The sequence below is a fragment of the Micropterus dolomieu genome, linkage group LG01 (assembly GCF_021292245.1).
Source record: "Micropterus dolomieu isolate WLL.071019.BEF.003 ecotype Adirondacks linkage group LG01, ASM2129224v1, whole genome shotgun sequence".
NCBI classification, from domain to species: domain Eukaryota; kingdom Metazoa; phylum Chordata; class Actinopteri; order Centrarchiformes; family Centrarchidae; genus Micropterus; species Micropterus dolomieu.
This window is the reverse complement of record NC_060150.1, coordinates 4230349-4252643: the sequence shown is the minus strand read 5'-3', so window position 1 is coordinate 4252643 and position 22295 is coordinate 4230349. Positions and strand designations below refer to the sequence as shown.

General features: G+C 40.1%; 1 protein-coding gene across 1 annotated transcript; it reads right to left on the bottom strand.

Moving 5' to 3' along the window:
- Positions 1-1424: 1424 nt before the first annotated feature.
- On the bottom strand, positions 1425-21084 carry LOC123978243 (protein SON). The gene is made up of 20 exons (XM_046061413.1): positions 20991-21084; positions 19272-19496; positions 17705-17739; positions 16961-17148; positions 16372-16565; positions 15322-15527; positions 14533-14824; positions 13433-13626; positions 12722-12874; positions 12221-12396; positions 11091-11225; positions 10542-10628; positions 9041-9247; positions 7692-7802; positions 5837-5953; positions 3917-4064; positions 3599-3667; positions 3139-3254; positions 2929-3030; positions 1425-2699 (listed from the first exon to the last, which is right to left on the bottom strand). Exons 1-20 carry the CDS (start codon positions 21071-21073, stop codon positions 2622-2624), a joined length of 2916 nt encoding a protein of 971 aa, XP_045917369.1. The 5' UTR covers positions 21074-21084; the 3' UTR covers positions 1425-2621.
- Positions 21085-22295: the final 1211 nt, after the last annotated feature.

Here is a 22295-nt window from a genome sequence, read left to right as displayed (position 1 = left end):
AGTTCAATCCTTGTATAACATTTTGAGGTCCAACACCCAGAGAAACCGAAAGCTTATATAATGTTAAGCTCAGTGTGCCTGACCCAGTACCTCAGGGTGTTTTGTGGATGTGGGTTCGATCCTCTCCCTTATCAATGACTTTTAGACTCAGATGTCCAAAAAGAAGAAGTGAAAAGCTCTAAGAAAGAGCTGTTAGGTATGTCAGATCAAATAGCTCGGGGTGTTAGCTACCTCATAAGGTGTTCTGAGGATGTCGGTTCAATACTCATTCTTATCAATGACTTTTGAAGTTGGGTGTCTAAATAAAGAAGTGAAAAGCTCTAAGAAAGAGATGCTAGGTGTCTCAGATCAAATAGCTCAGTGAGTTAGAAAACTGGTCAGAAGCTCTGAGGCTGTGGGTTTGATCCTTATGAGTGTCAGTAAATTTTGAAGTCTAACACCTAAAGTGAGAAGATAAAAGCGCCCGGAGAAAAAGTTCAACTGCAAAGGGGGCTTGGTGGTGCGGTGGGGTTCGATGGCGACCGCAAGGCACCAACAGTGCAGCGGTGGTTCAAATCCTGCACGTGCCCGGTACCTGAAGCCGATCCTGCGGGGAGAGGGAGGGGGCTGTGTCCCCTCCCGGTCTTTTGGAGAGAAAGAAGCAGGGGTTTATGGAACAGAAAACAAAGACTGCCTGAACTTTTACTGGAATCTGCATGTTGCAGCTGAGCTTTCAGGTCATGTCCCGACAGCAGCAGAACAACGACAATGTGATTAAGCACATTCATGATGTGAAAAGGAACCAAAACTCTTTGCATCTTTGTATCTCACCATTAGAAGGTGTAAATGAACCGTCAGGGCAGAAACCATCACCGTATTTAGAGATACTCCAACAAAGGACAGAGGCAATTAATCTTACTAAAGGCAAGTTTTGTTATGTGATATTAAAGTCCGTTACATGCTCATAAACTATAAATACATCATCACTAAATTATTTATTATTTAAATTATTAAACAGGCTGAAACAAGTTTTAAATGTTTTAGACTAATCATTTCACTATTTAATATATATGAGGACATTATCCACGGAGGAACGTTCCCTTGTAAAGTATTTGGTCCATGCATTAATATTCCAACCAGTTTTTGTGCATATAACAGTCTTTGCTTTGCGACTGACATCTTAAATCCACAATCACATGACCATCTTTATAAAACTGTGTCATGAATTGTGGTGGGGACATGCCCACAGCGTTCCCAGTATAAATGACTCCTATGTGCAGATTAAATCTTACTTAATTGTTTGTAGCATGTGCTCCCATCCTTGAAACATCCAGGAATTAGCATTATTTTAGCAACGCAAAACAACAGGAATAGCTGGTGTTTAACCCCTTTCTGTCAGTGTTATATATTCTATTGATCTGCTTTATTAAAATAAAATACAGACATCCATTTGACTTTTATTAAATGTTTGTTTGATCTGTGAATAAATATCTGAAACGCTCACATTTGGCCTCGTGACAATGTCATCAGCGGTCGTACAGTCTTGGCCTCCAACGACCCTGGAGGTTTTTGGATAAAAAGACGGTGAATCTCTGTGGCACAGAGAGATACGAGCCTTTTTCACAAAAATACTGAAAAATCAAGGTCAAACTCTTTCGTCGCTCCCCAGAGGTACAAACGTGTGGGAATTTATCAGATCTGTCATCAACACAGAAGAGTAAATTAGGCCTTTAGACAAGTAGTCAGCAGGGGAACAGCAGATACCCGGCTTTAGTGTTCAACAGTAGTGCCCCTGGCAGTGTTTGCAGATGGGAAGATGGCGAGAGGTGTTGTCATCGCATTAGCGACTCCTGCGTGGAGTGCTTGTGTGCTGAGGGCAGGGAGGTGGGGGAAACCCCCACTTCCCAGTGGAGGTCGCACCCTCCCAATCTCATGAATGTCTTGAATCACATTCAACAGGCATTGTTACAAAGAAACATAATGTGGCTTCCTCTACTACATAACATAAATATAACTTTATTTGTTTACACAGTTTAGAAGGTTTCTTTTCATAAAGTTTAAAAGCTTTTAGTTTTGAGAAACATTTTGTTAGGAGGAGACCAGGCCACAAATGTAATGTCAGGACCAACAGAAAGGTTGCTAACCAACAAGAGACAGTCATTTACAGATTTACAGCTCTTACAAACAACAAATCCATAGCAGAGGAAATCGTTTTCTGGTCTAGGCTTAAGTGTTGGTCAGCTAATACATAGCAGGCTGAAATGCTACTATTATCATACATACCATCCACTTTTAATACGATGGAGACCCTTTCCCAATCCTAACGCCCTGGCAAACATATATTTACAATCCTATGATGAACATTTTGACTTGAAAAGAAAAAAAAAGTGTACTTTTGTGGGTATAAAATCAATCACAAATGCTTCAATACAAAGATGTGTGATTTCAAGCCAGACTTGTCTTCATGATTCTCACTGTCATGTGTCTAGCATATTATTAATTTCTTAGTATATAAATAAGCCACCAGAGTGGCATCGGCAGACCGCTTATTCAATGACTTTTTCTGTCAGTGTCCCACAAATGAAGTGAGATCACAGACAAACAGCTGAACGATGTAGAATATAATACTGTTGTGTGTAAGTCTATGTAGAGAAAAGGGGGCCAGTAGAAGCAGCAGTGAAGACAGGGCCAGTGTAGAGTCCTGGTCCATCAACAGGAACCTAGGAACAAAATAAAACACATTTTATTACAAACGGTATTTTATGACTAAACACATTTTTAAAAAAGGATTTTAAATGGTCAGCACATTAGTTCAGTGTTTAGTAAAGCTGCATTAACTGTGCAGAAAAGAATCTGGTCATGCAACTCAACTGCTGGTACTTTATTTAGATATTCGGGTGTCTCATGCTAATAGCAGGTGATGATCAGGTGATGATCAATATATATTACCTCTCCTAGAGCCTGTAGGGCAACTGTAGCTGCCATGGCCTTGGCATGCTTCTTATTGGGACTGGCTGTCTGGGGTTGGTAGTCCACTCCGTTCACTGTGACCTGGATCAGACGATCAGATGTCAGAATTTAACCATCAGAGGACACAATAAATAAAAACAGCATGTGAATGAGGACAGACATCTGATCAAGCAGCAGCATCACACTCACCTTGAAGAGGAAATTCTTGCGGTGGTCGGGACCGCTGTGATGAACCATGACAAAATCCGGCTGCATTATCCGTCTCTTGTTACACAACTCAATGAGAGCAGACACCGGGTGCTTCCCTGCACACAGATAAAAGGGGAGAATGAGATGAAGGGGCACACAAACATCCCACACAGCCGGGGGTAATCTAGTCGAATTGATTCATCGAATATTGATACATGTCATTCACATCAAAGCGGAGGCAGGCAATTTGAAATGAATCCGGTATTTGTGGCTGTCGCAGGATTGTAATAAGCACAGTCCTGTGTGTGAAGATATGGACATTACATTCAGGATACAATTGCTTTTGTATGAGTAGACGTTATGGATTTAGACTTTTGAAGGCTACAAAATATTTGCTGGACAACATTCAGGTCTATTTTCACTGTATATGTCGAGACAATGTTTGCCGTGTATCCGTTACCCATTAGATCCTTGGTCACCACCAGTCCTCCTGTCTGCTTCTGTGGCTTCTCTCCTTCAGCAACTAGTCCTGAAACACATAGAAATCCTCATCACTACTTTAACATTGTTGCCATCATCATCAATCTAACACCATCTCCCTAAAGTGAAGTGTGTATCAATCAGAATGGGTTGATGGGATTTGTGCAATGAGCAGTGTGATACTGAGGGTAGAACTGTGAGGCAGTATTTGCTGTAGTTGCAGCCTCACCTCAGTGAGGAAATTATTTCACTAAGAGAAACTTAATTAAGAAGAAGTGAGTATTCAGCGGCTTCAGACCTTTGCGGTCGACCTTGAAGTCGATAATGATTGGCTCCACGGTACCCTCGCGGTTCCTCCCAAGACCCTCTCCGGTCTTCCAGCCCATCTTTCTCATCAGGAACTCCCCAACACCCCCGGATACTGGAGCTGCCCTGAGGAACTGGTCCTAACCAGGACACAGACACAGTGAGACAGAGGGAAGACAAGAAAAACATTAGCAGTAGGAGGTGACAAATACGATGTTGAAAGGAAATAAGGAAATCCTCACCCTAATACAAAGAGAAACTCCCACCTCACACCACAATCCAAAATATCAGACCAAATTTAAACAGATCAGACAAATCCTGGGCCACACAAGACTGTGTTGATCTATCTATCACTGCCTTTGTGTGTGTGCCCACTAGGGATGGATATCGCTACTGGATACCATGGTATCGACTGAAACAGCCCAGCATCGAGTAGAATCGAAACGTCTCCAGTCAAACCAGTACTTCAGTCGATACTTTTTGTAACCATACGGCAGCAAAAAATTAGCGTTTGCACCGCTGCGTTCCATCACATCAATCAAACGCTGACAGATGAGCTGATTATACTCATGTAGCCTCCGGCTGCAGCTGCAGCTGCTTCAGGTGCAGTTGGTTTGATCGCCTGGACGTGCAGCCTCTCTTTTCCTTTAGTGCAGTTAAGTGACTTGCTTAAACAGACTCTTTACTCATCCTATACTTGTGACTGTTTTTAGAGGAGGTTGCGGAGATCTTTCAGTTCAGTTTATTGATCGAAAGTTCAAATAATTTTCCGTTTGTTAACTGTAAACATACGTATCAAAAAAATTACCTTAAATTTGATTCCCACAACTTATTTGGTTACTTAACTGTTTTACTCCTCCTCTCTCATTCAAATATAAAAAAAAAAAAAAAAGCTGTCTTTCCCTGTATGATAATACCCGTGAGGATGAACTAATCAGGATGAGGATCTGATACAATTTCCCAATACTTTTATGAAATAGTTATTTGAAAGAAGAAAAAAATAAAATAGATTACCTTGCTTGTCCATTACAACAATACAAATAATAATAGGCTACCAATCAACTACTATGGCTTCAACACGAGGCATTTTATGCACGGTATCGAATGAAGTTCTCTATTAGTATCGGTATCACTTTAAGGATACTGGTTTTGGAACTGGTATCGTAAAATTTTAAACATTTAAAAACGATAAACAACCATAGTGCCCACACATATAAATGCAAACTATTTCAAGAAAACATGTATCCTGGGAAGGGGGAGAGAAAATTAAGATACCTAAATTTCATACAGACAGGTACTTATCTTGTCTACTCCAAGCGTGACAATGTTATTAATGTCTAGGTAATAATGGTTCCCGCAAGGCCCACTTAAATCCATGTTCAGCTGGAGACAAGTGTTGATGCTGTGACTCTGCCCTTTAGAGTAAACAGATATCCTCCTCAAATCCTGCTCAAGACTTAGCCATAGGCTACAGGGCATTGAAGGGGAACTGCTCCTTCCTACCTCCTCATCTGTGTCTACACTCTGTAGTGGAGTAAGCGGTGACTGCAGTGCGTAGAAAATCTTTGAGACAGAAAATGGGGAATAACGCTACTTAAAGACAGTGTAGCAATTGATGAAGACCACGTATGGTTTCTTACTAAAAGTATTTGGTAACAGAAAGAGTTAACTTGTATTTTCACACTTCCGAATACCTACTTTGCTGAAATTGTTTAGGCGCAGTGACAAAGCTGTGGGTAATTTAGCATGTTGTTGCAATTCACAAAGCTTGTACCTCTTAGTGTTGACCAGCTGGCCTGAGCAACACAGAAACCTCAATACGTCAAAAGTTACAGATCTGTTTATTTACAGTATATGCTATTTTTTTGCAACATCTGCTTGTTTGTGTATGTTGTTTTCGTGTCTGTCTTACCTTCTTCAGCCACGCTTGTGGTCCACCTGTGGACAGCTCCTCCGAGCTGAGGATCTGGGCTCCAGTCGTACCAGTGAAAAGACCAGGAACAGTGTTGGACTGGGCCCAAGCATCCACCTATCAAAAATGGACATGTCGATTAGATCAGACAGTCAGTGAATGCATCAGATCTAAAAGGAAACGGTCTGGAAACATTCAGCAATGCAGTGCTGAGCATCCAATTAAATAGAGAGTGCTCAACAGACCACATTAATAGGTAAACATCCGTTACTCCCTCCAGATGATTGAAGTTACGAGAGCTATTTAAAAATAAGTAGCTGTTTGGGTTGTCTCTTTTCCAGTGTGTCTGTTATTGACATCATGAACCTCATCACAGTTTAACAGAACACTAATGAGATCCATCAACCTCCACACAAAATACATTTACTATCTGACCTCATCTAAACAAAAACAAAACAGTGTCTCTTATTCTGTCAAATTTAGCTCCCCATAGGTGACATTATTAACTAATTCCTTTCCTGTTTGTATACAAAATAATACCTCTAAACATTACATTTGTTATTAATTATTATATATGTAAGTAATGAAAGTGACAGAGGATGTGTTGAAATGTAACCAGTATGTGGGTGGGAAATGTCCAGTGTGTCAGGGGCGTGCTAAGCGCACTTTTGGTAACCTCGTGGCCAGGCTTGAGTGCAGGGGGGGATGTGTTAGAGGCAACACAGGACTGTCCCCGTCATTATGCACCGACGGTTCGGGAATCCTGTGGACAGTTTTTGTCATAGGAACGATGTTGGTGTTTTACATTGTGAAGAACTTTGCTCATCTTGTTTTCCGTGTGCAATAGGGTCCATTTTTATTTGCCACCACAATGATCCATACAACAGCAATCTGTAGTACAATACCACCTGTAGTGCCATACATTAAAAGAAAAAAGTAGATTTAGAAATTAATATTTTAAAATCCAGTCTATTTTGCATGTTGTACTAATTATTTTGTTAATACTGATAGATTTGACTGTTTTACATGCAAAAACAATTACTTGCCCGCTTATTCATCATATTGCTACATAAACATGGATTATTAGGGCCTGAGCACGAGGGCTAAGGGCTTTTTTCTGCAAAGTAACCTCAATTTTGGGGGCCGTGAGGTAAAACTTGTGAGTTTGCAGTTAACGGCGTGGCAGTGGCATGTTGGCGAAGTCCCATGCTTCGTATGACCTTTAACGAAGCAGCCCCTGTGTCACGTTTCACCTACATGTATGAAATTTCTGTGGCACATGTACAATGTCCAAACGCTCCAAAAAGCCTCTTGGAGTGATACCCAGAACCCAACAGGAAGTCGGCCATTTTGAATTTAATGGTAATTTTTGGATGATTTACAGGCTCCGTACTTTAACGAACTCCTCCTAGAGAATTAGTCTGACCAACTTCAGGTTGTCGCTGTCTACTCTAAACCCGTTTAAAAGTTATACAAACGGTGAGTTTTTGTGGAACGGCGTGCCCGTGGCGTGGCATACAAAAAGAGGAAGTTCAGTCTACATGCTCACATCTGCACCAAACAGTCCCGCCCATAAGACATCTACATGCCAATATTTAGTTATAGTCATAGCGCCAAGTGCTCTGTAGCACAACAAAGGTGACACAGACCGTGATGATGCTTGCAGCTTTAATTATAAATTAGGTTTGGTAAAAGTTGTTTTGTTATTAAAAATGCTAAGCTCCAGGCCAAAATCTTTAAAAAGAAGATGACGGAGGTGCCAAGACACTTAAATCAATTGAATTTGTAGTTCGATCATTATCTTTATATTATTTAGTTTTTCTGAGTGTGCGTCCTTAAAATGTGTGTATTATACCTGCTCCTGGGCCCGGCTGAGCATACAGATGGCGCTGACATCATAGGGGTTCTCAGCCAATCGCCTCTGAGCTTTGATTCTCTCAGTTACAGCCTGAGAGATATCTACTGGCTGCAGAGAGAGAGAGAGAGAGAGAGATCAGGGGTGACAAGAGAAATGGTATTGAGGGGAGGGAAAGAGGGAGAGAGCATCAGCGATGATTTGGATCCGTCACAACCAACAATTCGGTAATAACCTTGGAAGTCATCAAAATGTAATTGCTCCCACAGCACAGAATAATTTTCAGGTTCAAATTCATGTCCTCTATGGAATTAGAACAGTCTCATAAGTATTCACAAACAGATCAAGATCACGTCAAGATTGTAAAAATCTAAGCACAAATAAATGTAGTGATTAGTATCTGTAAATGTCATATCTATGCCCCTATATAACAATTCGTGTATCATTTGTAACTTAGCATTTATTAAATGGAAATATATTTGTGAATCTCCACCTATTTGTGGGGAGACTTTCCTACCATGTTTCACAAGAAATCCACAAATGCGTGAGCTACAAATCACTCTGGCACAGTTACAGATCCAACATTACAGATACAAATCGCTCTACATTTATTTGTTCATTGCATTTTTTAGAGTGACGTATCCTGACATTTGTTTTGTCTATTCCACAATACACATGCATCAAAGAGAGCCTTTCACATCCACAGTGCATCAGCATTTCTGTGTACTGACAGATTCACCGGTGAATATTACATCTTTAACTGAGCTAAGTTTGGAGCCCTGAGTTTAATAAATCATTTTCACATTCATGATTTTTAATCATAAGCTGTGTTTCCACTGCAGGAACTTTAGCCAGGAACTAGGAACCTTTGGAGGACCAGGGTCTAAATTAAGTTCCGGGGACTTTATTTTACCCCCCAAAGAGCTGCCTGCTCGGGGGATAGTACTTTCCAAAAGTAGTGGAACTTTGGGGGGTGGGGCTGCTGAAAATTTGAAGACTACTCGCTTTAAGTCTAGCATTTCAGGCATTTTGATTCCACCATTGACTCAGTGATCACATTTGCAAACCAATAAATCATGATCAGAGGCAGCACAACCTGATTCTCCTCCACGGTTACTGTGCTGTTACAGTGTCAGCGGACTAAATTGCATAATCTTCGCAGGTCTTTAGACCGCAGGGGAAACACATACGACAGTGGACTGAAGGAACCTTTCAGTTCCTTGGGAAGTAGTTCCTGGGACTAAAAGTTCCAGGTACTTTTGGTGGAAATGCGACTATGACAACTTAATTAAATACCCACAGTACATATATATAGTAGACCGGATACACATTATAATTCCACTTCTCACCTGCAGTACTGGGTCAGGAAAAACACTGTCATTATCTGGCTGTTCGACGTCCTCTGGTAATCCAGCTGCTATTGCCGTTTCACCTGATGATGAGGCGGCAGTCTCTGTGGGAACGGCGGTCAGGGCCTTTCTGGAGGCAGCTGCAGCTTTGTCTGCGGTTTTGTCAACCGGAACCCATTCTCCGTAGGCGCCCAGTGCCTCGCCCTCCTGGACAGTATGACACATTACATTACTCACAAAACACTTTCAAATTGTTCTGTGACCTTTTTTTATGTTATTTATTACCACCTAGTAGAGGAAAAGTACATTTAAGCGCCTGTTCACATTGGTTTATGTCAGTAATCTTTTCTCTAATGATGCAGAGATTTGATTTAGTATTTACAAAGCTAAGAAACATACAAAGGTATTTACATTCAAGTTTGTATTTTTGTGTTCTTTTTTCGCAGTCGAAATATTTATCTCAGCCAAACACAAACACTTGTCTGTTCCTCGGAGAATGCAATACTGGAGAATATAATGATCAGCTAGCTGAAAAATACTTTGCCTGCAACAACTTTTAGCGAGGACAGAATCACTTTGAAATTTATAATTTGTAGCTCTCGTAACAGCAACACAGATGCACCTTCGTGAATGGTTAATTCATTTCTTGTAATTTGGAACAAATAATCCTTATTTGTAGAGCACTTTTCAAAAACAAGTTACAAAGTGCTTTAACAAGTGTAAAGAATAATACAAAAAAAAGATAAGAGCATGAAAATTTAATATAAAATTAGTAAAATAGTATTTGGTTCCCCACTCCTTCACTTGCTATATGAGTTGCACCCTCATTGGTACTTCAGTGCCTTTCACTTTCTTCTCTACTTTAATTTTATTATATTTTATATTTATTTTTAATCAATTAATCTAATAAAGTTTTTGATCAGTCAATAATTCAATTACTCTAACATCTTATTTGCCAAATAATGACAAAGCAATGTCTAATAATTGATTAATATAACAATTTAGTTTTAAAAATCATTTATCAAAACCTTGTCTCATTAATATTTCAGTAGTTTAGTCAATCATCTCGTTAAAAAGAGACAAAAAAATCTTAGAAAAAAAGAAAATAGCAGGGTGTTAAAAGTGTCTAATTTGCACTGCACTGCCCTGTAATGATATTAATAAAAATACTGCACTGGAATAATTGCTGTGACACATTTAAATTTAATTTATTTAAAAGACTGTGTGTCAACCCTTTACCAGAACTGGAGAATAGTTGACTTAAGACTTACCTTATACAAGCGTTTGGTTACCTTACTAGTTACTAGTGTCTAGTACACATATTGTACTGCCGTGTAAATACCTGCCTCAGATCTACAGCAGGAAAACGCTGAGTTAACTGTGGCCAATATGGTTGGTGATTTACTGCAGTTCAACTTCTTCCACTGTGAAGTACCTTGTCAATTTTAAAGGTTCTAAACAAAGTTACAAGATCCAAATGTAATGCACATCTTGTTCAAACCTTCTTACGATGTTGGCATCCTGAAGAGACAGGAAACTCCTTCGCCATGCCTGCGTCACTACGCACTGATGGACGGACTGTCGCGTTCTGGAGGGAAAAAGGCAGCAGAGTGATGATTATTTTTGGTCGTGCAATTCAGTCAATAAGGTATTCACCCACTTAACACAGAAGAAGAATGGACTGTCTGGCTGGCAGGTGTGCGTTAAAATCATACGTCAAGACACCTCAAACAGAGGAACTAAATTATGCTGTATTACTCTGCAGGAAATCATAGCTGACCACAAACAAGTTGAAATAAATGCATTACTATGATCAGGTTAATATTCAAAGGGTTTTATAAGGTTGAGTTACATTCTGTCAACAATAAGGGAGCAGTAACGTAAAGATGGGGTATTATTTTGCGACTTTTTTTTTAATTTCTGAGCTATAATATACCCCAAAACTGTGTTCTACGTAGGGTTTACCACACATTCCCAAGAGAGCAAACTGTCATTCACAGTAATATGTAAACTCATGTAAGAGGGAGTGGAGCCCGTGTGTGGATGTTACGTTGATGCTGAAGCTGATGGCTTTTTGCTCTCGAAGAGCTGATCCTCCAAAGGGTTTCCCATCATCCTCTTCGTCCGAAACATGAGGCATTGCAACCGGAAGCTCTCCTTTACTGTCCACAATCATCTTGCATTTCTACAAACACACACACACACACACACACACACAGCAAATTCAGCACTGTCTTTACGCAACATTGCTTTACCACAACCTCAACCTACAGAGGTAGTGCAGCAGTGCCTTCACAAGATTTAGTGAGGAATTGCTCTTTTACCTAATCAAATCCAGAGCATTAAGATTTCAATTCATACACAATCCAGTTTCAAGCCCAGACATGTACACAGAAGAGGAAAAGTAACGCAATGAAATAAACTTGGTACAATCCTTACGGCCCAACCAGCGACCGATGTGAGGTCCCGATTAAAATCGCTTCTTATTATTCTTTATTTCCGGTCTTCAAATTCATTTTTGGGTGATTGTGACGCTTGAGTCATGGTGGAACTTGGTACACAAGTCAGGTGTAGTGAAATTAGACGCCTGATGTAGGTCTCCTGCACGGGTGTGGAAAAATGGCTCGATAGCGCACCTTACAGATTTTCAAAACAAAAGCTCCCACCTTTCTGTTTCACCTAGATGTACCAAATTTGGGAGGCACATGTATCATGCCTATTCCTTAAGAAAAAGCCTCTTGAAGCCGTACCTTAAACTCATCAGGAAGTCAGCCACCTTGAATTTACTGTGCAATTTAAGGGCATTTTTTGGCATTTACAAGCTCTATACTATACAAACTACTTGAAAAGACAAAAGCTGAACTAAGCCAATCCCTCTCCCTTTCTGCTGCTGAGACTACATCAAAGTTTTCGACAAACCCCAGTACATCCTCTCACATATAACCAGGGCCCCTCCCACCTCCCACAATCTCTATGTATAAATTGTCATATTACAATTCACATCACAGGTAGATTTTCAGAAACTTAAAGGTCTCTAAGCCTTGAAAAACACATTACTTACAGATGAGATGTAGAAATTTACATGTATTACCACTACACAGTTGACTGATTAGTACATGCGAATTTTTTCTGTGTGCAGTGAACCTCCTGTAACATAGTTCACATGTATAATACCCTTACATCAGTAAACTCCTTAATGCTGATGCTGTTGGCCTGCTTCGCTACTTTCCTCTTCACTTCCTCCAATGCAGCTATGTTGGATTGAGCAGGGGCTGGAGGTGGCTTGTTGGTAATGGAGGGCAGTGGGAGCAGTGAGGACAGGGTGCCCATGTTGGACAAGGCTGCTGTCATGGTGGCTATGAGGAAGAGACACAGAGAAAGTTAGATTAAAGTCTCAGAAGCTGACCGACTTATTACCTATTTTGACATATGTAATATACTGTATATATTAAATAATATTAAATACACATCTCAATATGACAGAATACAATTAAACAGCAGCTCGACCTAACCCCTCCAAAATGACCCAACACCTCTCTGAGACCGTTTCAACAAATCTTAACCGTCAAGAAGGTTAAATTACAGTAAAAAGATCTTTGTTAAATTGAGATGGAAAACAAGGTTGACTGATCATTTTAGAAAAAACATAATGCAAACAGGAAACAAGAGTCAAAAACATACCAGCAGTCATACTGGCCATAGCAGCATTCATGGCCATACTTGGCAGAGCCAGAGGAAGCATTGTGGACCTCAGGCTGGCAGGGATGGGCATTCCTGCTTTGGCACACATGGCAGCAGCATTGGCCTTGGCTATTTCCAACAACTGATCCTTATCTGAGGAAACACAAACACAATAAAGGAGTCAATGAATGAAATGTGTTGGTGCTATCCCGTTTACAGAATGTCTTCCTTACACTGTGACTGTACCAAATTAATTATCCTAGAGTATATTGTTTTTGGAGGGCAGAGCAGTTGCTACATACACAGACGACTAGACAAGAGACCAACTACATAAAAAAGCTATTTCTAAATCAAAACTGCAATGGCAGCTACAAAGGTTTTTAACAAAAATCTGAAAATGTACACATAGCGTGTGGATAATCACAAGATATCATCCTCCTCACCAAGCCAGAGTGGCTAAAAAGTACCAAATGCTATGAATTGGCAGAGCTGTGATGTCAAAGCAAACTAAAATCTGAAAAAAGTAGCTCTTCACGTCACATCTTCAGTCGTTTGTGGACATTGAAATGTAGTAAGAAATATGTGATTGACTTTCATGACACCTAAACTCTCTGTACAAACAATGATGCCAAAATGCAAATGAAAGAAACAGAACAAACAGCACAACAGTTGGTGTATAACTTTCAAATGAGCGATTGCATATTAACTGACCCAGTTCACTAATGCGTTGAGGGCTCTTTCCCGAACTGCAGTTTTTCCGGGTCGGGGTTCTATTTTTGCGGAGGATGAGTACAGGGGAGTGACTCGGCTCTCGTTTCCAGCGGTCCCTCTGGCTGTATGTAGCCCTCCTCCGACCCCGTGACACCGACCGTGAGCGTGACCTCCGCGACCTCCGGCCCCCTGACCTGCACAGACAACATGTAGATCAATTCATTTGTAATGATTCATATGGTCGACCATTTCTGTACATGAAGTCCCCTCCAATGGCCAGATATAATATTCCTGCGATCACCAGTTCTGCACTGACCTGCCCCTATTTCACATCTTGTTGTCCATTGTTTTGTCCAAAAACACAGTATGTGTGTGTGTGTATTTGTGTGAAGCCTTTTGTTTATTTTGTTATTGAGCTATACCTGATAATTTATTAAAGGAGTATATGTTTAAGTACATTATTTTATTATTTTGTTTTTACATGATATCGAATTTAGTATTGAGAATCGTGGAATTTCACTGGTTTCATTGGTATCGACTACTTAATGTCTGGAATTGTTACATCTGTAGTGTTGAATACCAAATGCTGAAAGAGATCTTGGCGTGGTCTCGTTGAAGATGAGGTCAGGCAGTTTCACGCAGCGTCTCTCTCCTAGCTTCAGCTATCACCATGCACAACATAGCGAAACACAACACACCATAAACTACAGCGAAACGCAGAAGGAGAATTTTATGTGCCAAAAAGATTACAGAGCGGGTTTGTTATTTTTCGCTTTCCAAATTTTGTTAAAATTTAAAAATAAATATAACATTAAGGAAAAGCTTGGACGCGGGAATTTTTTTTTTCCGTATACTATAATAACTTTAATGTACTTTAAGTGTGCACTGTGCACCTATATTCAGATCAGGACTCGGTATTGGACAATAGTTAAATGAAATTAATCAGCTCAGGATAGGAGCAAAAAAAAAATGAAAAAATTCCTGGAAATAATTTATGAAACCATATATTCAAAATAACATTATTGGTACCACTAACCATTTAGTTAAAACACCAACAAGATAAAGGAGATGCTAATAAAGAAAAAACCCAGTTACTCTACCTCGACCGTGATCTCTTGTTCTTTGAAGGGCTCCTGGATCTGGATCTGGATCTGGAGCCCCGTCTGTGGCTCCTACATGGCGACATGGATCTTTTCTGCCTCGTTGATGACTTTGCTTCTTTTTTCCTCTGTGGGGACTTGGAGGGTTTCCTCTTCTTCCTTGCTGGTGATTTCACATGAGATGCAGAGGACCTGGGATGTTCCGATGCTTTAAGCTGAGGGAAGCTGGACTCAGTGGTCTGGTCTGGTTCAGTAGATATGGAGTTCAGCGTGGACAGGGATGCGCCAGAACCTGGAGCATTACAATTAGACAACGAAAAACATTAGTTGGACACATCTTGAAAAACTAAATTGACCTATTTTAAAGGTTTGTCTGTGTGAACTGTAATGGGTTGGCATAAAGGTTCAAAGTTAGTTAGAAAAACTGATTTTAATTGCATGACACTTTTTATAAACAATAACCATATCGCATCTTAGTTAATAGAAAGGCGACAAAACACTGTTGAGACATATTGGTCCTATTTCTTCCATATGCCTGGACATAGATAAAGTCATTAACATGGGTAGGAATAGTCAAAAAGAGTAAGACATGTGAGTGCAAGGACTAAGCACAGGGCAAGATTCAATTCTTAATTCGTAAACATAGGACTTCAGTTTCAATCCCCTCAGCTGTCCACACTTTCGTTGTGTTCTCTCTTTGTAAGGCTTCTTTCAGGTCAATAAACGAATTTGAAATCAGCACTGGACAAAATAAACAGTATAAATACAACGTCATCAAACAGGTCCTACCTAGTTTTTGTGCTGTGTCCTCTGCTTTCTCCTCTGCTGGCTTTTCACTTTCTTTAGGGTTCTGCAGCCCGGTGCTTGACTCTGTCAGCTCCACGGCTACTGTGTTTCTGGTAGGGCTGGAGGCCAGATGAGGGGCCTGGACGCCTTTTGAAGGACCTTGGGTGGACTCTATGGATTCATCTAAAGTTCCCCTCTTCTCGCAGGACCTACCAGCAGCCACATCAACCAGATCATGGCAGGATAAAACAATATCAAAATTGAACATGTTAAGACCAACATTAGCACCGTGTGGAGAAGAAAAATGAGCACATTCCCTGGCAGCAAATCTTTGTCCACCTTAATGTCACATGAACTGGACAATGATGCTGAAGGTAACGTCACCGTACACATAAAAAACTTTAATCGTACTTTCCCTGCAAATTGGGATCATAACTGTGGCAGAGTTTTGTGTGTTTTATGAGTTGTTTATATCACCTGCAGTAGATGGCGGTCAGCGTGGCCCTTGTTTGGACAAACAGAGAGTTGTACTGGCACGGAAACCAAGTAATGCACTGCTATGGGCGGGGTCAGCAGCAAAAGGTCTTTTAGCCACCTAAAAGAAGAAGCAATATACTGCTGTGGGCAGGGTCAGCAGCAAAACATATTTTAGCCAAGACAAAAAAGGCCCACCGACAGCTGATTTCCCACGGCGTTATCCAGAATGCGAACAAGTCGTGCTTGGCATTGGTATACAGAAGTTGACTAAATGTATTTCCTGAGGAAATGGCTGTCATGGTAAAGTGCTAAAAATCTTCAAAATATAGCGTACACTTCAAATGAATTTTATCGGTGGGCCTTCTTTTAGGAGGCTAAAGTAAGTTTTAACGCTGACCCTCTCCACAGCAGTACATTGCCGGTACAACTATCTGCCTCTCCAAACCGGGGGTGCGTGGACTGCCGTCAGTTAATACATACCTCATTCAGCCCCACTAGAAATATCCTGAACTATCCCCTTACTGTTTTACATTTCTCCCATAAATCAAACATTCAGTTGAAGATTTTCCTTCATACCTGGACCGGGTCCTGTGGCGGTGTGAACTGGATAGGGAGCGAGTCCTAGATCTTCGGCGGTGGTGTCTAGAACGAGAGTGAGAGTTCCTCCTCACAGAGCAGGAATGTGAGTGAGAATAGGAACGCGACCGTGACCGGGAACGACAACTCCTGATGCCGTGTCTTTCCTCATCTCTTCCTTTATTGGAGCTGTCCTGTTAGGAAAGACATTGTATCGTTAGTATTTTATGTTATTAATGTCAACTTTATCAGTGTACCCGATACTGTTTGCATTAATCATATTATGAGGGCAGAAGTCTGTTCACAAAGTCACCTTCCACCAAAGTTAGACCCAAATAGCAGCACAGAACAGTAGAAAGCTAACTGACAAATCTAAGAATATTTTAATACATAAATAAATGATACAGTAAGTATAAAACTTTTTATTTTGACACTCAATTTTATTTATAAGGTGGTGTGAGCTCAATTATCCTGTATCACAAAGTTTGCCTTGTATCACTGTTTCATATTTCATCTACAGAAAACCCTACAGAAATCGCTCAGATTATATTTGTTTTGCTCTTTCTGCTTGTTTTTTTGGTGTTTTTACCTGTTTTGGGATGATATCAGGCAACTCCTCTCGTCGCCTTGGCGAGGAGCTTTGACCACATTTACTATCCCTCTGCTTTGAGTCGGAATCTGATGAGTTCTCTTCATCTTTCCGCCTTCTCTTCTTCTTCTTCCTCTTTCCTGTCGAGCGCCCTTTGTGGCATCTGGACTTACTCTCCTTATTCTCACCTGGACAAACAGTTCAGCAGCTCTGTGCCAGTACAGCATGTTTCGTACAACAGAAATACAGAGTATAGTTCTTGAGATCGTGTACAGGTGCATCTCAGAAAATTTGAATATTGTGGAAAAGTTCATTTATTTCCTTAATTTAATTCAAAAAGTGAAACCTTCATTTATTCTAGATTCGTTACACATAAAGTAAAATATTTTAGGTATTTTTTTGTTTAAATCTTGATGATTACGGTTTACAGCTCATATATATGTATACATCTCCTATATTTAATGAACCTAGAATATATTACAGTTTCACTTTTTTAATTAAATTACAGAAATAAAATTTACTTTTCCACGATATTTTAATTTTCTGAGATGAGCCTGTATTGATAATTATATGATTTAGGGGTCTTAGGGAAATTGGTTTATTAAGGTTTATTAAACAGTGTCCTTAAGAGAACACACAGTATGTCAACAATAAAGTCGTATCACACTCTTCACAATAAGGACTTCAGTAGATTTTGCTGTGACTTTTGATAGAGTAGTATTCCATGGGGGTACTGGTACTTACCTTGCTCTTTATTCGTCTCTGTTGGTGTTCCTCTTCTATGAAGCAAAGATAAAACCTGAGTTAGGCACATTTGAAAAGCGGGTATTAATGGTAAAATGAGAGGAAACCAACTTTTGTGTCCACAATGACAGAAAGATTTCATGATAAACCCAACCACTTACACAACTTCACAAGATAAAATTTGCATACATACGTTTGTATGTTAGACCCAGGGCACACAGGGAACTAGGCAGTGGGTGCCAGTTAAGTCCCGGATCAAATATAAAATCCTCCTCCTGACGTACAAATCAAGATTTACTACCAAAGAGGTCGACCAAAAGGGTCACTAAAAGCCGGAATCCAGGTCTGAAAAGTTGATGCTGTTGCTGGTGCCTTAAACCTGCGTTATTCCTCACGGCCAGCAGGAGGCGACTCCACTGGTTGCAAAAAAAGTCAGACTGTAAAGAAGTCTAGGACAAAGTTAACCTACTCTCACCTGATTTATTACCTCAGTAAGCACTTTCCTAATGAGGTTATGGTCTCAGTTGCTTGTTTCAAGTCTTCTTCAACACTGTCCACTGAACACATTCCAGCCTGGATAATATCCAGTCGCGGGAAAATAAAATGAATGAAGGAGACTCAGGGTAACTCAGCAACAGGAAATCAGACACTTCTCTGCCCTCATTTATTGAGACCTGGCTGCACCACAACATCCTAGATCAAGCTAATGCACTCAACAAGCAGAGTTTACACAGATTTTCCTGGCAGCTAAAAAGCGCTCCCCCGTCCCCATTTTCATCTATTAGACCATATTTCTCTGCTTCTCCTGCCCACTTACACCCAGCTGATAAAAGGGTCAAACCAGCAGTAAAAACGGTTCATTAAGTGTGGAGGGCTGTGTGCTCTGCCCCCTCCTGTTCACGCTGTACACTCACGACCGCATCCCCCCCACCCACATGGAGAGAAGTCTCTTGTGCAGGTTTGCAGACGACACCACCATCATCGGCCGGATATTATTCAACGATGAGACTTCATATCAGGAGGAAATTGCTAGTCTTGCAGAGTGGTGCTCAGAGAACAACATCAGCAAAACCAAGGAGCTGACCGTTGATGTCAAGAACAATGAGGGGAGGACGCACGCTCCTGTCCACATCAGTGGAGCTGAAGTGGAGCTGAAGTGGAGCAGGTGAACGATTTTAGGTTCCTGGGAATCAACATGAACCGGACATGGTCCTCTCACGCTGGTGAAGAAAGTAAAATAAATTACTGTATTTCTTAAGGAAGCTGAAGAGGGCCAAACTCCCAAGGCCGTGTTAAATTTTAGAGGAGCAATAGAAAGCATCCTCACTGGAAACATCACCAATTGGCATTGGTACCCATCTCCCGAGCATCACACAGAGCCCAAAAGTACAGACGGAGCTGCAACTTATTATACGACCCCGATAAATAAATCCACCTTGTTCTACCGGGGGTTTCGATTACTCAAGTCAAATGGAGGGGAGGTACTTTCTGTTAACTGTTTATGCACGGTATTATGGAAGTATAACCTGTTTCATGAAAAACTTTGAATAAGAGTATTAAGCGTCACCTTGACTGATGTTTGGTTTGTCCTTCCAATTCTGCCCCAGACTCTGAACTGCTCTCCCTCGCCTCCCTCTCTCGGTTCCTCTTCTTCTTCTTACTTTTGTGTTTTTTGTGCTTCTTATGTTTCTTTTGCGAACCACTGCCCTTTAAGTCTTCCCGCTTGTCTCTCTCTGAAGCGGCAGTCTTAGCTGCATCCATGTCATCGCCAGCATCCACTCCTTCGGCGGCACTGATGAACACACAGAGGCAGAAAAAGAGATATTACTATTTAGTTGGGCATGTAGGGCTGGGCGAATATTATTACGATACGTGATAATTATCCGATAAATGTCAGATTACTGTTTCTTTTAAGTGTAAGAAACCAGATGGTTAATTGTGGTTTTAAACTTTTTTTATGGTCAGAACAAACACTTCATGCCAAACAGTGGATCAATCAACAAATCTGAGGTAAAACATTCAACATAATTATGATAAAATCTTTTTTCAACAAATATGCATGACAAAAATCAAGTGCTACTTTGTTTGTGTTTCATATTCTTATTGAGGAAAACTATATTGCGATAATTATCATGATTGTTTTATTGCCCAGCCCTGGGCAAACAAATAAAACAATAATAACAATTATAGCGATATATTTTTCCTCAATAAAAATATAACAAATGTTCAATAATGTAATTTAGTAATTCATTTTTATATTTAGATATTTATTTTGTTGAGGAAAAGGGACTATTTTAATTTACTCATGCATTTTTGTTGAAATGTGTTTTTTTTTATCATAATAGTTTTGAATGTTCTACCTCAGATTTGTTCAAGTATTTATTCGGACCATAAAGAAAAGTTTAAAACCACAATTAAGCATCAGGTTTCTTACACTTGAAAGAAATAAGATTTGGGGTGAGGGGATCTCTTCTCAGGGCTATCCAATCCCTGTACATGACAGAATAATATATCAAGATATTTGAAATGTTTTATGGTAATAACATTTATCTATCGCCCAGTCCTAATGTCAAATAACAGGAAACATGTGCTTAAATGTGGAAATGTATTCAGAAGACGAAGAGTTGTAAAACCTGAAACAGACCCTCTGATGCACGTTTCAGATTTTCAGGATTACTACCAAGTTATCCATTATTTTATTTACAAACCAGCCTTCAGTAAAACCTACAAGCAGCAGCTCTCGGGAAGCAATGCAACACAAAATCAGATTTATATTTAATTTAAAGTTTATTATGTGATTATTCCTCAGGACTTATCTCAAGGAAAACTTGACTTTACTTCTCAGAAACACACACGAATCGCTGTGTGTGGGGGAAAAAAAGGGGGGGAGGAGGCCAAGAAATAATCCTTCTCGCGTAGAGGAAACACATTTGTGCAGTTTGACAGCCGTGCATGCACAATATAAAAGCGAACTTAGCTAACCAGTAAAACGGTTCAACATAATCAATCATTGTTGTCATATTAAATACAAACAGCACTTCTTTAACGTTACCCACTTAACGAACTACTCTCAGCTTTATTTACACCTCGCCAGCTCCTCTAAAAACATCGTTACCGGCTGTATTCACATGTATAAATGTATATAATTTGTAAAGCTACCGTTAGCTTGTGTGGTAACGTTAATGGTAGCCGGGGCAACACATCCTCTTTGTTCTGTTCTCCTCACCAGCTAGCTGACTATATTTAACCATCACTAAGAATAATGCAAAACACAACAGACACATACGCTTTGTCTTCATTCTGGTCTTCAATTTCTCTGATTTTATTCAATATAAAATCTTGGAAAATTTGCTCTATGTTGGCCGCCATGTTTGCGTGTGCCACCTAATTGCCGGTCCGGTAGGAACTGTTTAGTCGCCCGCTGTGTTCCGGGTGTCACCGTTTCCCCTCCCAGCGCTGCCCTCGTTGACCAAAGTTAGGGATTTTAAATATCATGATTTGTCATCGGTGTTTTACACTGGGGACGCGTCCCCACCACTTCTTTTTTAAATGGCTAATTTTGTCTCCATCTTTATTTTTTTGAAAGTATTTGTTAAAAATGTACTGAATATATTGTGGTGTCCCCGAACAATAATGCTGCGATGATGTGTTGAGAGGAAACCCGCTTGACACTGTTCTTGATCATAAAAGTTTATTAAATCAAGGAGTTCAGCATCAATTAAAAGCTCTGCAGCAGCTTGGAGAGTGACCCAGCCCGATGGCCACTCTGTCTCTCTGTACATCAAACAAAGCTTATATAGGATATGTTTAGGTATCTGTTAGGTACCATAGAAGGGTTTGAGTCTGCAAAGTAAAAGGTCAAACCCATAGAAGAGTACAGGAGTATTTTGAGGTAACAGAACAAGGGGTTAGAGGTCAAATTCTATAGAAGGTTTCAGTCCCTACATAACCACTAATCACTGCTCTCCCCTTAGAAGGTCACTGACCCTCTGTCCTGCTGCTTCAGTGCTAATTTGAACTATTATGAGTCAAATGCACAAATATTGGATACCACAATGTAATAATATCTTGCAACTAGAAATGCTAAATAACATATGAAAATGCTTTGAGAAAGAAAGGTTTATTTGCAATGTAAATATGGCAGAAACAAATGTGCACTGTAAAATACAAGCTACTGATTAATGCACTATATTTTGAATTGTCACCTGAATTTTGTGTTTCCGTTTACATAAATAAAGACATATCCCCCACAAATAGATGCAGAAAGGTTTCTCCAGAATACAGGAATTTAAGTGTTTTTTCTTTGGGGGATGACTCCTATAACGGCCACTCATATTTCTCAGCATTGAACATTTCTACAAAAGAGTGTTAAAATAACCCCATATTGTGCATCGTCTAAGTGTTTCATCACACCCCAATCTGAGCCGTCTGTCCCCCCAGCACGTTTCAACACAAAGTGACGCCCTTTTAAAGGCCAGATTAGGTCATTATGAATCTAAGAATTGAATGTGATTGTTCTGCTGTGATGTGCACTTGTCGTCGGTTATAAATGATGCGCAAAATTGTCGTTTAATACTAAACGATAAACAGA

Excerpts from the sequence above, each read along its gene's own strand:
- LOC123978243 (XM_046061413.1), bottom strand. The coding sequence starts at position 21,073 with ATGGCGGCCAACATAGAGCAAATTTTCCAAGATTTTATATTGAATAAA. Across the intron at positions 9,248-10,541 it reads GATGCCAACATCGTAAGAAG|GAGGGCGAGGCACTGGGCGC; the intron begins GTTTGAACAAGA and ends CATACTGTCCAG. Across the intron at positions 5,954-7,691 it reads TCAGCCGGGCCCAGGAGCAG|GTGGATGCTTGGGCCCAGTC; the intron begins GTATAATACACA and ends CATTTTTGATAG.